Source organism: Podarcis melisellensis (assembly GCF_964234715.1).
Source record: "Podarcis melisellensis genome assembly, chromosome: 3".
Taxonomy (NCBI): domain Eukaryota; kingdom Metazoa; phylum Chordata; class Lepidosauria; order Squamata; family Lacertidae; genus Podarcis; species Podarcis melisellensis.
The window spans coordinates 119,263,190-119,282,309 of NC_138530.1; the positions used below are offsets into that span (position 1 = coordinate 119,263,190).

At 45.6% G+C, this 19,120-nt stretch overlaps 1 protein-coding gene across 1 annotated transcript in view; it reads right to left on the minus strand.

Moving 5' to 3' along the window:
* Window positions 1–572: 572 nt before the first annotated feature.
* Window positions 573–19,120, minus strand: part of TNFRSF21 (TNF receptor superfamily member 21) — a 46,996-nt gene continuing 28,448 nt past the window's right edge. Inside the window, exons 6-7 of the mRNA XM_081906262.1 lie at window positions 3,120–3,333; window positions 573–1,986 (exon numbers count right to left, since the gene is read on the minus strand). Coding sequence (XP_081762388.1) covers window positions 1,757–1,986; window positions 3,120–3,333 — 444 coding nt within the window. The 3' untranslated portion in view covers window positions 573–1,756. The remainder of the gene's footprint in view (window positions 1,987–3,119; window positions 3,334–19,120) is intronic.

The window sequence follows — 19,120 nt, forward strand, 5'->3', positions numbered from 1 at the left end:
GTGTTTTCCAGCTGGATATGCAGGGCCAGGACAGAAGCGTGGGGAAATGAGGCTGCTGGCTTGGCAGCCAAGGAAGCCTGCGGAAAGATCCCTGTGACTCAGAGACAGGAAACAATACAGAGACTTTGTCTCCACATTCCTTCCAGTTGTGCTCACTCTGCTCTTTGTTCAAGGATTGCAACATCCATTAAGCCCATTAGCAGAACCTCCAGCGACACAAAATATTTCTGGTTTCCATGCCATGATTAGCAGCACAAGGAATGTGTAACTGCTCAAACCAAATTCAACTAGTTTAAGGCAAAACAGGTATTTGGTGTTTTTAATGGATACCTGAACTCATTCATGGTTGAAGATGTAGAAAGACTTCAAGGCACGGCAGAAACATTTCCCAAAGGATCTAAAACAGCTTGGTAAGTGAGTACAGGATTGCAGTCTCAAGACTGGACAAGTGTGTGTGTGGGGGGGGTGGGGAACGGGGACAGGACACTTACTCATTCAAATCCCAGCCACTGCATTGAGAACTCTGTTTTCAAGGTATCCAACAAAGGATGGCGGTTAAGACAGAAACATCATCACATAGCAAACACCTATTTATTAATAAATTAGTATACCAGAAGGCAAGTTTCTCTCCACGTCATCCTCTCCTTCCCCTCCCCATGGAAGGTAGGACATTCCACCTTGCAACATTCTCTCCAAAGTAAGCATTACCATGGACTGGTTTATTACTGGCATAGTAGTTGCAAATATAATAGAGGCAGATTCCTTACAATGCAGCATTTTTAATAAAAAGTGATGTCTGTGTGGAGGGGGAAATGCAAAGACCAAGTGAGGTATTTGAAACCTATTGGCCACATCCGTATAGATTTTTAAAAAACACACACAAAAAGACAAAAATTTGAAGCACAAATCAGTAAGTCTTGTAGAATGAGAAATGTGGCCCTGCCAGGGTTCTTGTTTACCTTCCAGAGTCCAGCTCCAGGTGCTACTCCAAAAATGACCCAAGTTACCAAGCCCACTGAAATCCTCAAATGACAAGGCAAAGTACTCCTCTTGAGTTGAGTGGACAGAATTACATTCATCTGCAGGCCAAAATGTCATTATCTTGAAGGCTGGAGAAATTGCACGTAACATGTTTTGGAGGAGTCACCCACCAATATCTGCTTTGTCCACTTGGAAACCATACAAGGAGCTCGTAAAACATCAACAATTGGAATCATCCAGCAGTACAGGTGCTTTTTCTTTATATTGTCTTAAGAAAAGCTGATCAAACTGACAACCGTTTTTCACATAAGCCTCCAGTTATGAGCAGAGCAGTAAACGAGAATTAAAAATACCTGCCATGAGAAAATATATATATATATATTTCAAGTTGGAGTTAAAAAAAAACCACACATAAAACATCAAAAGCAGAACAAAAAACACCCCCAATTGATGAGACTAGATGAAGCCGGTCCAAATTCAACAGATAAAATTGAAAAGAATATCTGTGGTTGTTGTTTTTAAGTGGTTAGAATGACAGGTTAAAATGTTGTAATTAAGAGGGGGAAACAAGACCTTTTAATTCAGATAATAAACATGAAAGGGTCACATTGCCCCTTCCTCCTCCGGCAAGGAAGAAAAAAGCAAAACCTAGAAGAAAATACTGGCCACAAGTTCTACAAAATATCCTGCCGGCATGTTGTCTTTAACAGGCGCCAAGCGAGCGCAAGTAGCAGCCAGAATATGTGTGCAGCGTGCAATCATTTGGTGAGCCAGTCTAGAGCAAATCAGGCAGGTGGCTATAGACCGAATCCAGGAGAGTCTGGCTTGCTTCCTGGCTCTTGACACCAGCAATTTCGAAAAGCCTGTCCAGCTTATCTTCTGCCTGTGGGATCTCTTCAATGGCATGCAGCTCTTCTGGGTTCAGTATGTGAAGCATGTCGTCAAAGATGGGCTGCAGGTCACAGGGGTCCAAGCGCACCTGTCGCAGCACAGTATCCTTCTTTTCTGTGGAAAGAAAGAGGGCGTTTTGCTATTAACCCAGGACTTGCCAGAAGTTCCTTGGCCACAGCAACCTCTGCAGCTGCAAACTGAAGCCTCAACACAGAGCCAAACTATAAGTTACACTCCTGAGGTTGGATCCAGGCTCTCAGCGTGCTTAGAGCAGACACTGTTTAATCAAAGGAAATTCTTCTATACTATTAAGACTGCCATATTTCTCTTTGCACCTGCTTTCTGCCTAACCAGGAATCTGTGTGTAACAGAGACTCCAGCAAGAGATGAGCTTAATGTTTTGAAAAATGGAGACCACCCCCTTCTTGCTTATCCCAGAGTCCTAAGGGCAGCCTGATAGCTGCAAGTGCCTAACAGAGACTAAGGATGAAACAGAAAACCTCCAACGGCACAACCAAGAAGAACTGAATGGAAAGACACCTCCACTTCATCCCAAACCCCTCCAGCCTGGAATAACAAGGGTTTGCACCGCTCTGTAAGTCTGGATCCAACCCAACAGGGAAATCTGCATTCTTGCAGCAAATCAGCCCACCCCATCCCTAAACTTGCTATGCAAATGCTGCTCATTCATCCATCCATATCTGGTTCATGTGGAATCCGCTTCCTGCCCACTTAAGGGCCTGTTTGCAAGACCCTGAGCTTCTTATTTCTATCCTGTTTTCCTATCAGCTCAGATTCCAGCATTTTTGTGGCGAAGGTTCTTCCAAACCCCTCTATCATAGTAGCTCAGCATCCTCTTGCCTGGCTTATGGAAAATGGTATCCCAGATGACCCACCTGGGCCATAAAGGTTTGTTAGGATAAAGTAGTGGGAGGGAATTGTGTATGTTCCCTTTGCACCTTGAGCAATGACAGGAAAAAATGGAACTAACAATTGCAGTTATTTAAAAATGTTTGGCATGGCATAAAATCAACAACAAAGCTGCTTTGTAGATAACTTCTTTGTAGATAACTTGCCTTATGGGTGATGATCATCAAAAGGAATGTTTAGAAAGACACACTGCTGTATTTTGGGCAACAAAATATAAGTCTGCATTCCTAATACGTTACTGTTGTTCCATTTACTTTGAAGTCTGACAAAAAACACTAAAGCATGAGATGAGATTTCAGACTGGCAAAATTCAGTACCTTTGGTAATAAAGGAGCCTGTTCGGCTCAGAGCAGAGCAGCCACTGGAGGTTGAATCACAACGCAGAAGCGGTTCTGACTCATCCACAAAAAAGCACTTGTTCTTCTCCAAGGGAGATGGATCCACGGGGATAATGGCTGCATCTGGCTTTGGAGCTGGGCTAGGACTTAGAGGAGCAGGAGTTGCAGGAAGAGCCGATTTGTCAACTTCAAGCTGAAAGACAAGGACGCAAAATGCATCGGACATGAGGAGTCAGCAGTATTGCATCTCTGCAGTGCAAGAGGTCACACCCTGCAGAGCTGAGAAGAACCATCAGCCAATCCACTTCTAGGGGAACTTAAAACAAACCGCTTGCAGAGAATTATTCGGCATTAACATGAAAAGCTTATTAGCTAAAGAAATTCCCCACTCCACAACTGAGTGTGGGGCCAATAAAAGGAGCAGGACATTGCCAATCTTTCCTGTACCTTTTTTTTGGGAGGGGGTGTTGTTGTTCATTCAGGGACAGAAAAAATGCAATGATTGATCCTCACGATGAAGCAGTTGCAGCAACAGGGCTGACTTCAGAGCACACACACACAAGATGAGTCAGTGCAGGTTCTCTCTCACTCAGGTTTAAAATCACAGGCCAATAAATGCTGGTTTTGAGCAGGAGTGGAGAACCCTTCTGGCTGGTGGGCCAGGTCATTCTCTGCACCCCACGGTCTAACTTTCACAGCTGGGTGGAACGACCTTAAGGAGAACCCCTTGCAAAGCTTCCCTGCTGAGCATGCGGGGTGAGGGGCTCGGGGCCGGACTCTGCTACTCCACCAGGCTAGGGGAGGGAGCAACAGACAACCTCTGCTTTCTGAAGCTCCCTTCCTGTTGCCTTGTCTGTTGCTGCTGCCTGAGGCAGTTGCTTGACCCTCTTCAGGAGGGCAAAAGCTCTGGTTTCATGGCACTATGAAACTGCATGCCATCTTATAGGAGTTTATAACAATTACTTTTGAATGTACAGTTACTCATTTGGGTTTCCGTTAAACACTAAAACTAATAAATGCCTTTGAGGCATCAATAACTTACATCATCATCATCATCATCATCATTTATTATTTATACCCCGCCCATCTGGCTGAGTTTCCCCAGCCACTCTGGGCGGCTCCCAATCAAGTGTTAAAAACAGTACAGCGTTACATATTAAAAACTTCCCTAAACAGGGCTGCCTTAAGATTTCTTCTGAATGTCAGGTAGTTGTTTATCTCTTTGACATCTGATGGGAGGGCGTTCCGGAGGCGGGTGCCACTACTGAGAAGGCCCTCTGTCTGGTTCCCTGTAACTTCACTTCTCGCAATGAGGGAACCGCCAGAAGGCCCTCAGCGCTGGATCTCAGTGTCCGGGCAGAACGATGGGGGTGGAGACGCTCCTTCAGGTATACAGGACCGAGGCCGTTTAGGGCTTTAAAGGTCAGCACCAACACTTTGAATCGTGCTCGGAAACGTACTGGGAGCCAATGCAGATCTCTCAGAACTGGTGTTATGTGGTCCCGGCGGCCACTCCCAGTCACCAGTCTAGCTGCCACATTCTGGATTAATTGCTGTTTCCGAGTCACCTTCAAAGGTAGCCCTACGTAGAGCGCATTGCAGTAGTGATCAAGGAGACAGGTGGTCGGTTTCACTTGTCCAAGCAGCCTGTCCACATCCTCGGAGGTAACAGATTGGAATTGATCCCATGTAACAGGACCAGACAGAACTCTAGCACTCTCCCGCCCTGGCCCTGCTCCCACGGTGGAGTCTACCTCCTTCTAAATCTGAGCGACTTTATCTGCAAAAAACTTTGCAAAGGCATTGCAGGAGATCTTGGGGTCCCTACCAGGCCCCGATGGTACAGGTGGTTCCGATGGATTGCGAACCACCTGAAAAAGTCTCCTGCTGCTGTTTTCTGCAGATGCAATAGAGGCGGTGAAGAAGGCCCTCTTTGCTGTTGCCATTGACACTTGGTAGGCTCGACGTTGAGCTCTAGCCCGTGTCTAGTCTGATTCAGAATGAGTTTTCCGCCACCGGTGTTCTAGCCGTCTCAACGGTTGTTTCATCACCCTCAGCTCCGGGCTCCATGCAATTGGAGAGGGCGCTTCGGAGCCAGACAGTCAATAGCCCTGGTTAACTCCGCATTCCAGTGTGCCACCAGGGCATCAGCTGAAAGGCCATCAGCTTGGGATAAAACATCCCCTACCACTCTCTGGAAACCATTTGGATCCATTAAGTGGCGGGGGCAGACCATCCGAATTGGTCCCACCTCCCTGCAGAGGGGAAGGGTTGTGGAGAAGTCCAGTTGCACCAGGAAGTGATCTGTCCATGGCACTTCTTTTGTTTCGCTTTTAGTTAGTGTCAGATCACCAACATCCATAGAGGTAAACACCAAGTCTAAGGCATGTCCGTGGCTATGAGTTGGGCCAAACTTATTCAGGGACAGCCCCATGGAGGCCATGCTTTCCACGAAGTCCCGAGCGGCCCCTTGTAAGGTTATGTCAGCATGAATGTTAAAATCCCCCAGGACAACCAAACTAGGTGTCTCCAGGAGATATCTGCCACGACCTGAAGCAGCTCGGGCAGGGAATCCTTGGTGCAGCGGGGAGGTTGGTACACCAACAGGAATCCTGTACTGCCCCTATTGCCCAACTTCCAGAACATGCACTCAGAAAACTGGGTCTTCCCAATAGGACGCCTGGTGCAAACTAATGACTTCCTAAAAATCACTGCAACTCCCCCCCCTGCCCACATGACCTGGGTTGCTGTGCGTAAGAGAAACCTGGTGGGCAAGCAGCGGCAAGGACAGGCCCATCTGCTTCATCCAACCAGGTCTCTGTCACACATGCCAGGTCAAATCCTCCATCCACAATCAGGTCGTGGATGGCAGTGGTTTTATTCATCATTGACCTGGCATTGCATAGCAACACTTTCAGGTCATGTGGGTTTCCCTTGCTGATTCCTGTATCCTTCCGGTCAGGACCAGACCTGGAGGCAGGGATAGTTCTCAAACAACGACTAAGCCTGCCTCCTCGGTAATGACATGGTCTGGTCTTAGCATAACTCCTCCTCCTGCCCGTGATCACTGAGATCGGGTGTCCCAATACATCCCCCCCCCGCCGTGGAACCTGCCCCAGCCATTCTATTGGCTGAGGCCCACTCCCAGGCAGCCCTGACCCTTCCCCTTAAAAAGCAAAGGACAAACTATATAATAACTTAACAGAATAATAATATAAAAACAAAGCAAAAAACAATAGTGCTCAAAATAAACTACTCCCCATGCTGACTAAATGCTTATCCCACCCCAAGCAAAAATAAAATAATAAAATAAAATAATATTATTATAAAAAACAACAACCACCATTTAAGGTGCTGCAAATTAAAAGCGCTTAAAACATTTTAAACCATTTTGTCCCTTGCTGCAGGTAGCTGCTCAGGCCTCTAAACTGTAGTGGTGAGTGCTGAGTGCTGGCCCCGCCCCCTGGCCAGGTGGAATTGGCAGGCGAGGGAGCAGTCCTCCCAGCACTCACGCAGGCAAAAGTGCCTGTGCTGAACAGTAAGAAGAGGCTGCCCTCTCCCCAAGAAGATACAGCCGTACCTTGGTTGTCAAACGCCCTGGACCTCGGACATTTTGGCTCCCAAACACTGTAAACCCAGAAGTGATTTTCCGGTTTGAGAATGTTCTTTTGGAACCTGAACTTTAAAAGTGGGGCTTTTAAAGAAATATACTTTTAAGTGATTTTTTAAAGAAGTGGACACAGTAAAAGTGTGTGGGGGGGGGGAGTAAAACTGAACTATTTAACCACTAGATGGGCAAAGAGCCTCTTAGGCCCCTCTGTGCATGCCAGCATCCTGCCTAATGCTCTGACATCAAGAGCAAGTCTATTGCAGCCGGGGCTGAACGCTGACTCACCCACAGAGCCTTGCTTTAAAGGGGGGGGGCGGGGCGGGTTCCCAAGAACAAAAGGAGAATACACACATGCACACACAGAGTGCTCAGCTAGCCAATTCATTTCTCAATTTGAACAAAGCAGCATTCATGTAAAAATGTCTTAAAACTCAAGTGAACTCAGCTGAGCACGTGCAGGTTCCACATGCAAAAAGAGGGAAGCAGAAACAAGTTTCCTACACAGCAGCTGTTTGGGCTTTGATATTTGGTAGCTTAGATGATTAGTAGCTCCGTCCTCTTCTCTTCTTCCCCCTTTGAATGAGCGCCCTTGTGCATGGTTTTGTGCTTGAGCACCCGTAATGGAGGCTAGGAGGCAGCAGAATGAGGTGGACCAGATCGCAGGAGGGGCTCATCCTGTTGGAAATTCCCTTTGTGGGTAGGAAATTAGCATGCTAAAGAAGGTGCTAGGCTACAATGTCTGTACCTGTTACAGAATGCAGAAGACTGTGTGTGAGAGAAGCCATGCTCAGAGACAATGCCAAAGGCAGATGCTAAAATGTTCCTGCGGCCACATGTACCTCCAGCCATGCAACCAGACATGTTTTTAATGGAAGGTGTTGGGGACAATGGATGTCGGCATCAGATATGTGCTTTGCTTCTGAGCTACGGCCTGTACATATATTTGAATATGGCAAGGAAAGAGAATTATTATTATTATTATTATTAATAATAATAATAATAATAATAATAATAATAAATTTTATTTATATCCCACCCTCCCCAGCCGAAGCTGGGCTCAGGGCGGCTAACAACAATCAAAATAATCCAACATTCTAAAAACATTCATTATAAAATGAATTAAAATCAAATTAAAATCAAATTGATGGCAACCATTAAGCAAAATTCTGTGCAGGTTCCCAGAGGTGGGGGTCAGGCTGCGCCCTGACCAAAGGCCTGGTGGAACAGCTCTGTCTTGCAGGCCCTGCGGAAAGATGTCAGGTCCCGCTTTTGTGCATCTGAAGAAGTGTGCATGCACACGAAAGCTCATGCCAATAACAAACTTAGTTGGTCTCTAAGGTGCTGCTGGACGGAATTTTCTTTATTTTGGACCAAGGTGAGCACAGGACCTGCTTGCCTCCCTCCAGCTCACAAGCATTCCGTCTCGCAAACATCCAAATACTTACTGCTTTGCTAACTAGAGATAGCTTGCTACTTTTTTTATCAACCCAACATTCGTAGCTGTGGCATTCCTGGCAGTTTAAGTCAAGAGAGATTAATATTGCTAACCACCAGTAAAAAGGCCTCAATACATGGCCCAAACATGAGACGCAAAATGAGTAAATATTCCACAGTCGGAATCATCAATATACAGAAGTCATTGCTGTTAAACTGAGAAGGTTTAACGGCAATAAAAACATATTCTGAGACGTTCGTTCAAGCAGCCGGCCCAATCTCCACTGGGCTCAGAAGCAGGTTCCTAAACTGCTTCTCAGCACTGGGGCTGCCCTAAATTGCAGCATGGAGCATCTGGGCCCCAGAGCTTCCTGGTCCTTCCCAAAGAAAGGGCTGCCTCTGTGCAATGGGGCTGACTGGGCCTGCGTCAGGAGCAGCTGGCACTGGCAGGGAAGGGAGAGACAGGAGGAAACGGGAAATGAAAAGGGGTCATAGGAGGACAGAAGAGGACGCCCAGGAGAGCAGATACTGTTACCCTCAGTTACTCAAGGCAATTAGCTCCCATGACTGCTAATAAAATATCTCCATGAACCCAGTACAGTGTTGCCTCGCTAGACGAAAAGAATTCGTTCCGCGATTCTCTTCGTCTAGCGGTTTTTTCGTCTTGCGAAGCAAGCCCATTGACAGCTTAGCGGAATAGTGCTAGAGCTGTCAAGCGGCTTCCAGCGATCAGCTGTTAAGTGGCTTATCAGCGGAACAGCTGATAAGCGGCTTAGCGGCTTAGGAAAAGGGCGAAAAAAGCAGAAAAAACCGCTGGGGGACGCAAGATTTTTTTCATCTTGTGAAGCAACCCCATAGGGAAATTCGTTTTGCGAAGCGCCTCCAAAACGGAAATCCCTTTTGTCTAGCGGGTTTTTCGTCTTGCAAGGCGTTCGTCTTGCGGGGCACCACTGTATAATCCACCACGACTTTCCAGACTCTGTGTGTCTCCTTCTAGGCAGCCTTCAGGCAAAACAGTCAGATCCCAGTCATGCAATTCTCTGCTAAAATCCTGTATTTTAAAAATATTATTTATTTATTTATTAAATTTGTACACCACCCTTTATCCATAGATCTCAGGGCAGTTCACAACATAAAAAATACGAGATAAAAAACACGAAGCACATAATAAAAAATGTGAACAAAACAAACCCACACGCCCATGAGAGGCGCCTGGACATGTTTTGCCTATGCTAATCTTGTACCAAGGTCTCGTATGGACATGTTTGCCAAGGTTGAACTAGTGTAACCTCTGTCTACCCCTCCCCTTTTGTGACATGTCAGTGATGTAAAGATGATGTATCAATGATGCTGTATGAACTGTATTCTGGGATATTGTGGGAAGTTTTAAAAGTCAATGTTGCCCCATGCTCGGGGTTCCTTACTCCTGTGGGGACCTGCTGAGCAACAATAAAGATCATGATCTACTGACCACTGTTTGGCTAGAATTTCCTTCTTTTACTGACCGCATGGACCCGTGGGGGACTTTTACCCCAACAAGCTGGGCTGTTGAGTAGTCTCTCACCCCAGAACTTTTCCTTATCAGCGCCAACATCAAAATGGTAGGTGTCTAGTCTGCCAGAATTTCTCCCAGGTGCATACTTGACCCCTTCCTTTATTTTCATCAGAGGTGGGTGGATTCTGTAGCCAAAGAGCAGATTATAAGCCCAAATTTCCAACCACATGCAGAGCTGGGGAAGTGAAATGATCAAGCGGGACTCAACTCGCTTCCATTCAAATCTCGCATTTGTCACAAACCCAGTAGATGGTCTTGGGCTAGTCACTATTCTTTCAGCCTCAGTCCACATGGTAATCCTGCTGGCCTACCTTATAAGGTTGTGGCCAGGTGAGATAAAGAGCTGTGTAAATGGAAAGTGTTGTATTAATTATAGCACCTGCATAACAACTACAGCCAGCTTGCCCAGTAGCCAAGGTGACTATGGCCCAGATCAGATGCAATACTAAACCGTGGTTTGTAATGCAGACAAATCTCACAGAAATATTACATGTGGGTGTTTTTAAAAAAGAAAGGTTCAGCAATTTCCAAGACCCTGCTATTTACAATTCCCCGCTCACACCACCATGTCTACAGGTGAAACTTGGAAAATTAGAAGGGTTTGGGCCCCTTTTGCATCAATTACTGCCTCAATGCAGCGTGGCATGGATGCTATCAGCCTGTGCTTCATGAAGTCCAGGGTCAACGCAGCCATCTACCAGGAGATTTTGGAGCACTTTGTGCTTCCTTCCGCAGACGAGCTTTATGGAGACGCTGACTTCATTTTCCAGCAGGACTTTGTCACCTGCCCACACTGCCAAAAGTACCAAAACCTGGTTCGGTGCCCATGGGATTACAGTGCTTGATTGGCCAGCAAACTCGCCTGACCTGAACCCCATAGAGAATCTATGGGGCATTGCCAAGAGAAAGATGAGAGACATGAGACCGAGAAAGCAGAAGAGCTGAAGGCTGCTATTGAAGCTATTGAAGAAGTCTTCCATAACACCTCAGCAGTGCCACAGGCTGAGAGCATCCATGCCACACCGCAGTAATTGATGCAAAAGGGGCCCAAACCAAGTACTGAGTACATATGCATGCTTCTACTTCTCAGAGGTCCAATATTGCTCTATTTGCAGCCCTTGTTTTGCTGATTTCATTTAATATTCTAATTTTCTGAGATTGTTAATTTGGAGTTTTCATCAGCTGTATGCCACGATCATCACAATTATAACAAATAAAGGCTTGACATATCTCACTTTGCATGTCATGAGTCTATCTCATATATTAGTTTCACCTTTTAAGTTGAATTACTGAAATAAATGAACTTTTCCATGATATTCTAATTTTCCAAGTTTCACCTGTATATACACATGCTAAAACTTCATGATTTGATGAAGTGGACGGCAGTTCGGGAAGCTTCTGCTGCGACAAATGTGTTAAGTCATTTGGATGCCACAAGACTTTGAAATGTCCCAGTTTCACTATGATTGCTTCAATTCATTCTCTTGTGCATTTGTAGAAATTGACTTTTCATGGAAATAGACTACAATTGAACATTTTTTGCAAAAGAGAATCTCTTTGCATAATTTCTGGAGTCTTTTCCAAAACTGCATTTGTCCTCAACTAAATTCCCTTCCCTTTCCTAATAGGGCAAGCTCAAGAAGATAGTGTATAGTTTAAGTTTCAAGAAACAGTCACTTTGCATTACAGATATCCGAAACTGCACCTGCTAGCTGCTAAATCCCACCAGAAGCACTGACAGACGGACACACACACACACACACACACACACACACACACACGGGGGGGGCTACTTGTGAGGTTGTGCTGCCTTTGGTGATCCAGATTTCACAGAAGTCTAGAAGGCTAATCCTGCTTTAACCTACATTTCATCATCGATGCCTCTGAGAACAAACATGGCTGGAGATGCTGTCTGAAGAGCCAGTGCAACTGTGCTCATTGTAAAATGCACCTCAAATCTGAAAAGCACTTTGTCCTTGAAGGAACATTTTTCTACAGCCAGGCCATACAGATGCGGATTGGGCCAGCTGTGTTACAGGAGGATACTTTGTGTTCTAAGCAAGAATTCTCTGGGTTCCAATAACACTGAAAAATAAAAGGGAAAGTGTTCCATATTTGCCAGAGTAATACCTTTCTTTTTATGTTTTTTAAGACTTAGATTTCTGGACAATTTTAATGACCAATAATCATTGGCAGGTATTACTGATCCATTCAGTTTTTATTGTTATACGTTCATCACGCTCAATGGAGACTGCAACATACTTTGCCCAACTTAGACAACTGCCACCTTCTTAGCTGAATATTTATTGTAGATAAGGACATTGAACAAATGTGATGGATTAAGGGAGGGGACCATCTAACCCCCAGCTTCCTGTTTCCACAGTGGCCAACCAGCTACCTATGAGATGCACAGAAGCACAACAGCAGTCTCTCCAGCTGTGACTCCCAGAAACTGGTACAGGCAAGTTGCCATTTACGTGAGTTCAAGGCAAAAAAAAATTCCTTCCAGTAGCACCTTAAAGACCAACTAAGTTAGTTCTTGGTATGAGCTTTCGTGTGCATGAAGAAGTGTGCATGCACACGAAAGCTCATACCAAGAACTAACTTAGTTGGTCTTTAAGGTGCCACTGGAAGGAATTTATTTTGTTTTGACTATGGCAGACCAACACGGCTACCTATCTGTAACGTGAGTTCAAGGCACACACAACTGCACACACATGCAGAAGTGGGCCTTAAAAGTGGCAAAAGTGGTCCTAAAAGAACACGAAAATTGCAAAAACGGGCGCCTTTGCACTGACCTTTGTGGCCAAATTCCACAACAATCATGCCCTCCATTCTACCAGGTTTTGATTTTGCCCACTTTATGCTGTCCTCTAAAACCAGTGTCCACACAACTAAATTTTACTCAGAGCAGAAATGAGGGTCTGGTTTGGAACAAATCTCCCTTTGGGATGAAGATAAAATTTAAATGGAGGGGAGTAGATCTGGGAATTCTGAGTGTGGGAGCACAGAATAGCAAGGCAGCAAGGCCAATGAAGTGCACAAGTGCCAAAGTCACTGGATATATGTCTTTATTTCCTAACACCTGGAGCCTTCAAATCAAGATGTATGAACTGGAATGCTTGCGTCCCAGCCTTGCAGTCTGAGCGCCACCAGTGCTTGAGACAGAGAAGATGAAAATTCCTTGACTAAGGAAGATGTGGGGGAAATTGCTTTCATGGAAAATGGAATAAAATAAACTGGCATTTTCCCACTAAGCTGATGCTACTGCTTGAACTGGAGAAATACTGTGAAAGACATATTTGCAAGTGTCTGAAGTTATCGTAACCAAAGGGACACCTTCCATGGGTTCACTTTTCGTGGCAAGCTTACAAAGGAAAGACCTTGCTGTACTTCCCTGAAGCTATTAAGATGTGTGTGGAAGTGACTGAAAAGACTTAAGTACAGCTTACTAAAGAGATTAATGACCCAATTCCATTACTTTCTAGCATAAGCCACAACTTGCTCTGCTGGTAATTGATGAATGCAGAGCTGTAAAAAACAAAAACCCTTCCAACTTCCCAGCTGTCACAGCTGCCTAAGAATAACATGTCCATTTTTTTGCTACTGCTTGGGAACTTATATTTTCTCAGGCATCTTGTTCTCCTACTTAGCCGGTTTCCTTTCTCTTCTGATCATTGCACCACTTCCTTTAGAAGGTAGTATGATATTAATTACCACATTTTTCGCTCTATAAGACGCACCAGACCATAAGACGCACCTAGTTTTTGGAGGAGGAAAACAAACAAAAAAATATTCTGAATCTCAGAAGCCAGAACAGCAAGAGGGATCAATGCGCAGTGAAAGCAGCGATCCCTCTTGCTGTTCTGGCTTCTGGGATAGCTGCGCAGCGTGCATTCGCTCCATAAGACGCACACACATTTCCCCATACTTTTTAGGAGGGAAAAAGTGAGTCTTATAGAGCAAAAAATACGGTACCTAAAGGGATTCTCCTAGTGTGACATCCTAGTGTGTCTGTTTAGCACACAGAATGTACAAAGGAAAGGAACTAAGAGCATAATCTGGCAAAAATGGAGTACACTTAGTTCCCACTCATTTTATGGGGAGACTGGAGGACATTCTTAACTCTGCCATTGCTAAGATAAATAAAACTGTGCTGCAAATTTTTAGGGCCATAACTATTTTGCCAACACAAACATGCTTTGCCAGCACATGCATCATCACATAAAGAGTTCCACCAATTTTGCTGGACTTCTATCAACCAAATGACCAGGATACCCTTCTGCAGGGAAAGCAACAAGGAAAAATGAACAAGAGGTCCAGATACATGTTTCAGTTTCTTGTGACCAACCTTCAGGATGGGTTCTGGATTTCAGGGGGCCTTGACATTATATTTATGGCCAGCACAGAGGAAGGCCTCCCTTCCTCTCCCGAACTACAAGAGACTAGCCTTTTTAGCAGGCTAGTAAAAAGTCTAGTAAAATTGAATGCAGATTTCCCAAAAATAGCAAGGAGAGACAAGAAGGCCTTCTTAAATGAGCAATGCAAAGAAATAGAGGAAAACAATAGAATGGGAAAAACCAGAGATCTGTTCAAGAAAATTGGAGATATGAAAGGAACATTTCGTACAAAGATTACCATAATAAAGGACAAAAGTGGTAAGGACCTAACAGAAGCAGAAGACATCAAGAAGAGGTGGCAAGAATACACAGAAGAACTATACCAGAAAGAAATGGATGTCTCATACACCCCAGGTAGTGTGGTTGCTGACCTTGAGCCAGACATCCTGGAGAGTGAAGTCCAATGGGCCTTAGAAAGCACTGCTAATAACAAGGCCAGTGGAAGTGATGATATTCCAGCTGAACTATTTAAAATTTTAAAAGATGATGCTGTTAAGGTGCTACACTCAATATGCCAGCAAGTTTGGAAGACTCAGCAGTGGCCAGAGGATTGGAGAAGATCAGTCTATATCCCAATCCCAAAGAAGGGCAGTGCCAAAGAATGCTCCAACTACCGCACAATTGCACTCATTTCACACGCTAGCAAGGTTATGCTTAAAATTCCACAAGGCAGGCTTAAGCAGTATGTGGACCGAGAACTCCCAGAAGTGCAAACTTGATTTCGAAGGGGCAGAGGAACCAGAGATCAAATTGCAAACATGCGCTGGATTATGGAGAAAGCTAAAGAGTTCCAGAAAGACATCTACTTCTGCTTCATTGACTATGCAAAAGCCTTTGACTGTGTTGACCACAGCAAACTATGGCAAGTTCTTAAAGAAATGGGAGTGCCTGATCACCTCATCTGTCTCCTGAGAAATCTCTATGTGGGACAAGAAGCTACAGTTAGAACTGGATATGGAACAACTGATTGGTTCAAAATTGAGAAAGGAGTACGGCAAGGCTGTATATTGTCTCCCTGCTTGTTTAACTTATATGCAGAATTCATCATGTGAAAGGCTGGGCTGGATGAATCCCAAGCCAGAATTAAGATCGCCAGAAGAAATATCAACAACCTCAGATATGCAGATGACACAACCTTGATGGCAGAAAGTGAGGAGGAATTAAAGAACCTTTTAATGAGGGTGAAAGAGGAGAGCGCAAAATATGGTCTGAAGCTCAACATCAAAAAAACGAAGATCATGGCCACTGGGCCCATCACCTCCTGGCAAATAGAAGGGGAAGAAATGGAGGCAGTGAGAGATTTTACTTTCTTGGGCTCCATGATCACTGCAGATGGTGACAGCAGTCACAAAATTAAAAGATGCCTGCTCCTTGGGAGAAAGGCGATGGCAAACCTAGACAGCATCTTCAAAAGCAGAGACATCACCTTGCCAACAAAGGTCCGTATAGTTAAAGCCATGGATTTCCCAGTAGTGATGTATGGAAGTGAGAGCTGGACCATAAAGAAGGCTGATCGCCGAAGAATTGATGCTTTTGAATTATGGTGCTGGAGGAGACTCTTGAGAGTCAAACGCATCCATTCTTAAGGAAATCAGCCCTGAGTGCTCACTGGAAGGACAGATTGTGAAGCTGAGGCTCCAATACTTTGGCCACCTCATGAGAAGAGAAGACTCCCTGGAAAAGACCCTGATGTTAGGAAAGATTGAGGGCACAAGAAGAAGGGGACGACAGAGGACGTGATGGTTGGATAGTGTTCCCAAAGCTACAAACGTGAGTCTGACCAAACTGCGGGAGGCAGTGGAAGACAGGAGTGCCTGGCGTGCTCTGGTCCAGGGGGTCACGAAGAGTCGGACACGCCTAAACGACAACACAACAACAAAAAGTCTTCAGGAGTCGGAGTTTGCTGCTGGTTGGTGGCCCGGTTCCTGTGTACCCCTGTTGGTGGTTTCCACATGTTATATCACATAGAACAGTGGTTTTCAACCCCTGTGCAGTGGCACCCGGGGGTGCCTTGCATGATGGTTAGGGGTACCTTGGGCAACACTGCCCTCTGGCCCTGTTTCCTTCCCTCCCTCCCTCCTCTGATGCCCTCTTGCGTCTCTGCCTCCCTCAGGCTTCCACAGCTGCATCTTGCAGCAGCCTTGGCTACAGGCTCCTCTGGGAGGCACCTCAAGAGATTCGGGGCGGCAGCAGTGGCTGCCCAAAAGAATCCCAAGGAGAGGTGAGAGGAGAGGAGGCTGAGGGAACACTCCATAGGAAGGGTGTTTGAAAAAGAGTGAGGGGCTGCCAGTGCTGCAGGCAAGGGGTGACCTAACTGGGCTCCTGAAACCCACGGAGGTCCCGCAGAAAGAAGGTCGTTGGTCAAGTGAGCCGTGGACCCAAGAAAGTTGAAACCCTCTGACACAGAATGAAAGCTTTCAGAACTGTGGGGCGCAGGGAAGCCCCCATAATGCTCTTGACTGGTCGCAGCTTGAACAGGAGCATTCCTGTTGGGGGATTTGTCACACTGCAGCATTTTGTTGCAAGCATCCATAGGGATGCAGCTGGTGCTGTGGGTTAAACCACTGAGCCTAGGGCTTGCCGATCAGAAGGTCGGCAGTTCGAATCCCCATGACGGGGTGAGCTCCCGTTGCTCGGTCCCTGCTCCTGCCAATCTAGCAGTTTGAAAGTACAAAGTGCAAGTAGATAAATAGGTACCACTTCGGTGGGAAGGTAAACTGCATTTCCGTGCACTGCTCTGGTTCGCCAGAAGTGACTTAGTCATGCTGGCCACATGACCCAGAAGCTGTATGCCGGCTCCCTCGGTCAGTAAAGTGAGAGGAGTGCCGCAACCCCAGAGTCATCCACGACTGGACCTAATGGTCAGGGGTCCCTTTACCTTTAATACCAAACTTCGGTGGTTGGGAAGCAAAGCATAACAAAACCACCCAAAACAAGTCAGTCATTTCTGCATACTTAGGGCCCTTTCCCCCTCCTCCCAGATACACAGAAGCGTATTAGTTTGCAAACAAGAACCTGAACAGCCTGACAGTACCAATATTCCAGGACTTATGAAACACTGAGAGTGTCAGTTAAAAAGGGAGGGAAGAATTAGGGATTATTAGTCTATTTGAACCCCTAACAACCTACAGTATCCTGGCAATGGGGACAAGGGTCTGGGAACACAAAGAGCCACCTAGCCAGATGCACTCAAGGGGACAGCTTTCCTTTCCTTCAGTTTTATGGCATTCATGCAATAATAGTTTTTAGAAGCCCAATTTATGCAGGAAAAATGTCATGCAAATCTGCTGACTGTACATGTACTGTAAGCAAAACACTAGGAGGCTGTTATGAAACACCGCTGGCTTTCTGCCAAAGAGTCAGTCAGTCCTGTACACACTTGATGTTCTTGGACAAACTGCAGCGATGGAGAAGGGCGGGCTGTAGCTCAGCAGCAGAGCACCTGCTCGGCATGCAGAAGAAGGTCCCTCTTGGCAGCGCTGGGATTATCCCCTCTGAAACCCCAGAGAGCTGATGCCAGCCCAGTATTGAGAGAGATGAACCAGCAGCCGAGCTCAGCAAAAGGCAGTTTCTCCTGTCCCCATGTACTGCACAGAGTGGTTTTTAAACATGCCACACCAGAGGACTCAAATGAACAATGTCCAGGATTTTGCACTGGGACAATCAGACGATGATGACTTCTTATCGGATATCCTACTGGAGCAGGAATGGATAATAACAGAATACTGAACACAACAATCCAGGACTGATTTTCTGTCACCTCCAAGACTGTATGCAAAACTGTTATCAAACATCTGCACCAAGTAACCAAATTCTGCAACTGGCTTGAACTGGGCAAATCTACACACTTCCTCATTTTACCTCATTTATTCTCTTTCCAGTAGTCATAGGGATGAGCCAAGGAATTAATTACACACAAGGCACTGAAGCCCCACCATCTGCCCCATGGAAACTACAGTGGTACCTTGGGTTACAAACGCTTCAGGTTACAGACTCCGCTAACCCAGAAATAGTACCTCGGGTTAAGAACTTTGCTTCAGGATGAGAACAGAAATCACGCGGCGGCAGTGGGAGGCCCCATTAGCTGACGTGGTACCTCTGGTTAAGAACAGTTTCAGCTTAAGAATGGACCTCCGGAACGAATTCAGTTCTTAACCCGAGGTACCACTGTATTCCTTTCACTTTGGAGACTTCATCGGGCATGGGTGAGGCATTGAGCAATAATCAATGTCAGCCATGTTCACAGTAAGCCCATTGAAATCAATGGACTTAAGTGAATTACTTTAAGTACTCAGACTATGACTTGGCTGGATATCACCCACTGAATATGTACATTTGCAACCAGAAAAGCCAATGAAAGCCAAGACCAAGACCACACCTTGTAAGGGTACGTTGCAACTTCTGGCTCCCTTGCAAAGCCCAACAAGCCCTGTGCTTCGAACTGTGAACCAGCTGTTTCAAATCCAACTGGTTTTTCTAAGAAGCAGTAGGAATTTGTTGTCTGAATTTACTTGCTTTACACTTCACCCTATTCCTTTGTCATAGAAGGGACATAGTTGGAGGAGACCGTGAGGGTCATCTAGTCCCACCCTCGGCAATGCAGGAATCTCAGCCAAAGCATCCCTCCCTCACAGATGGCCAACCAACCTCTGCTTAAACACCTCCAAGGTAGGAGAGCCCAGCACCTCACAAGACAGTCCATTTTCCTTGTGTGCCTAGGTCTTTTCACACTGCTAGCCTGAGGGCAGGGACTTTGTTCATCATATTGATATGCAAGCTGTTCTGTGAAGCTTTGAATGAACGAAGGAATGAATTCTTAAGATACAAGTTGAAGTCTGCACCCACTACCATATCCTGCAGTTCCTTTGAGTTCCCACAGAAACATAACAGACAAAGAATCATATTCATGACATGATTTTAGGTAGGGTGATGTTGCATTAAGCTTTTAGACACAAATATTTGATGCAAGAACTCATCTAGC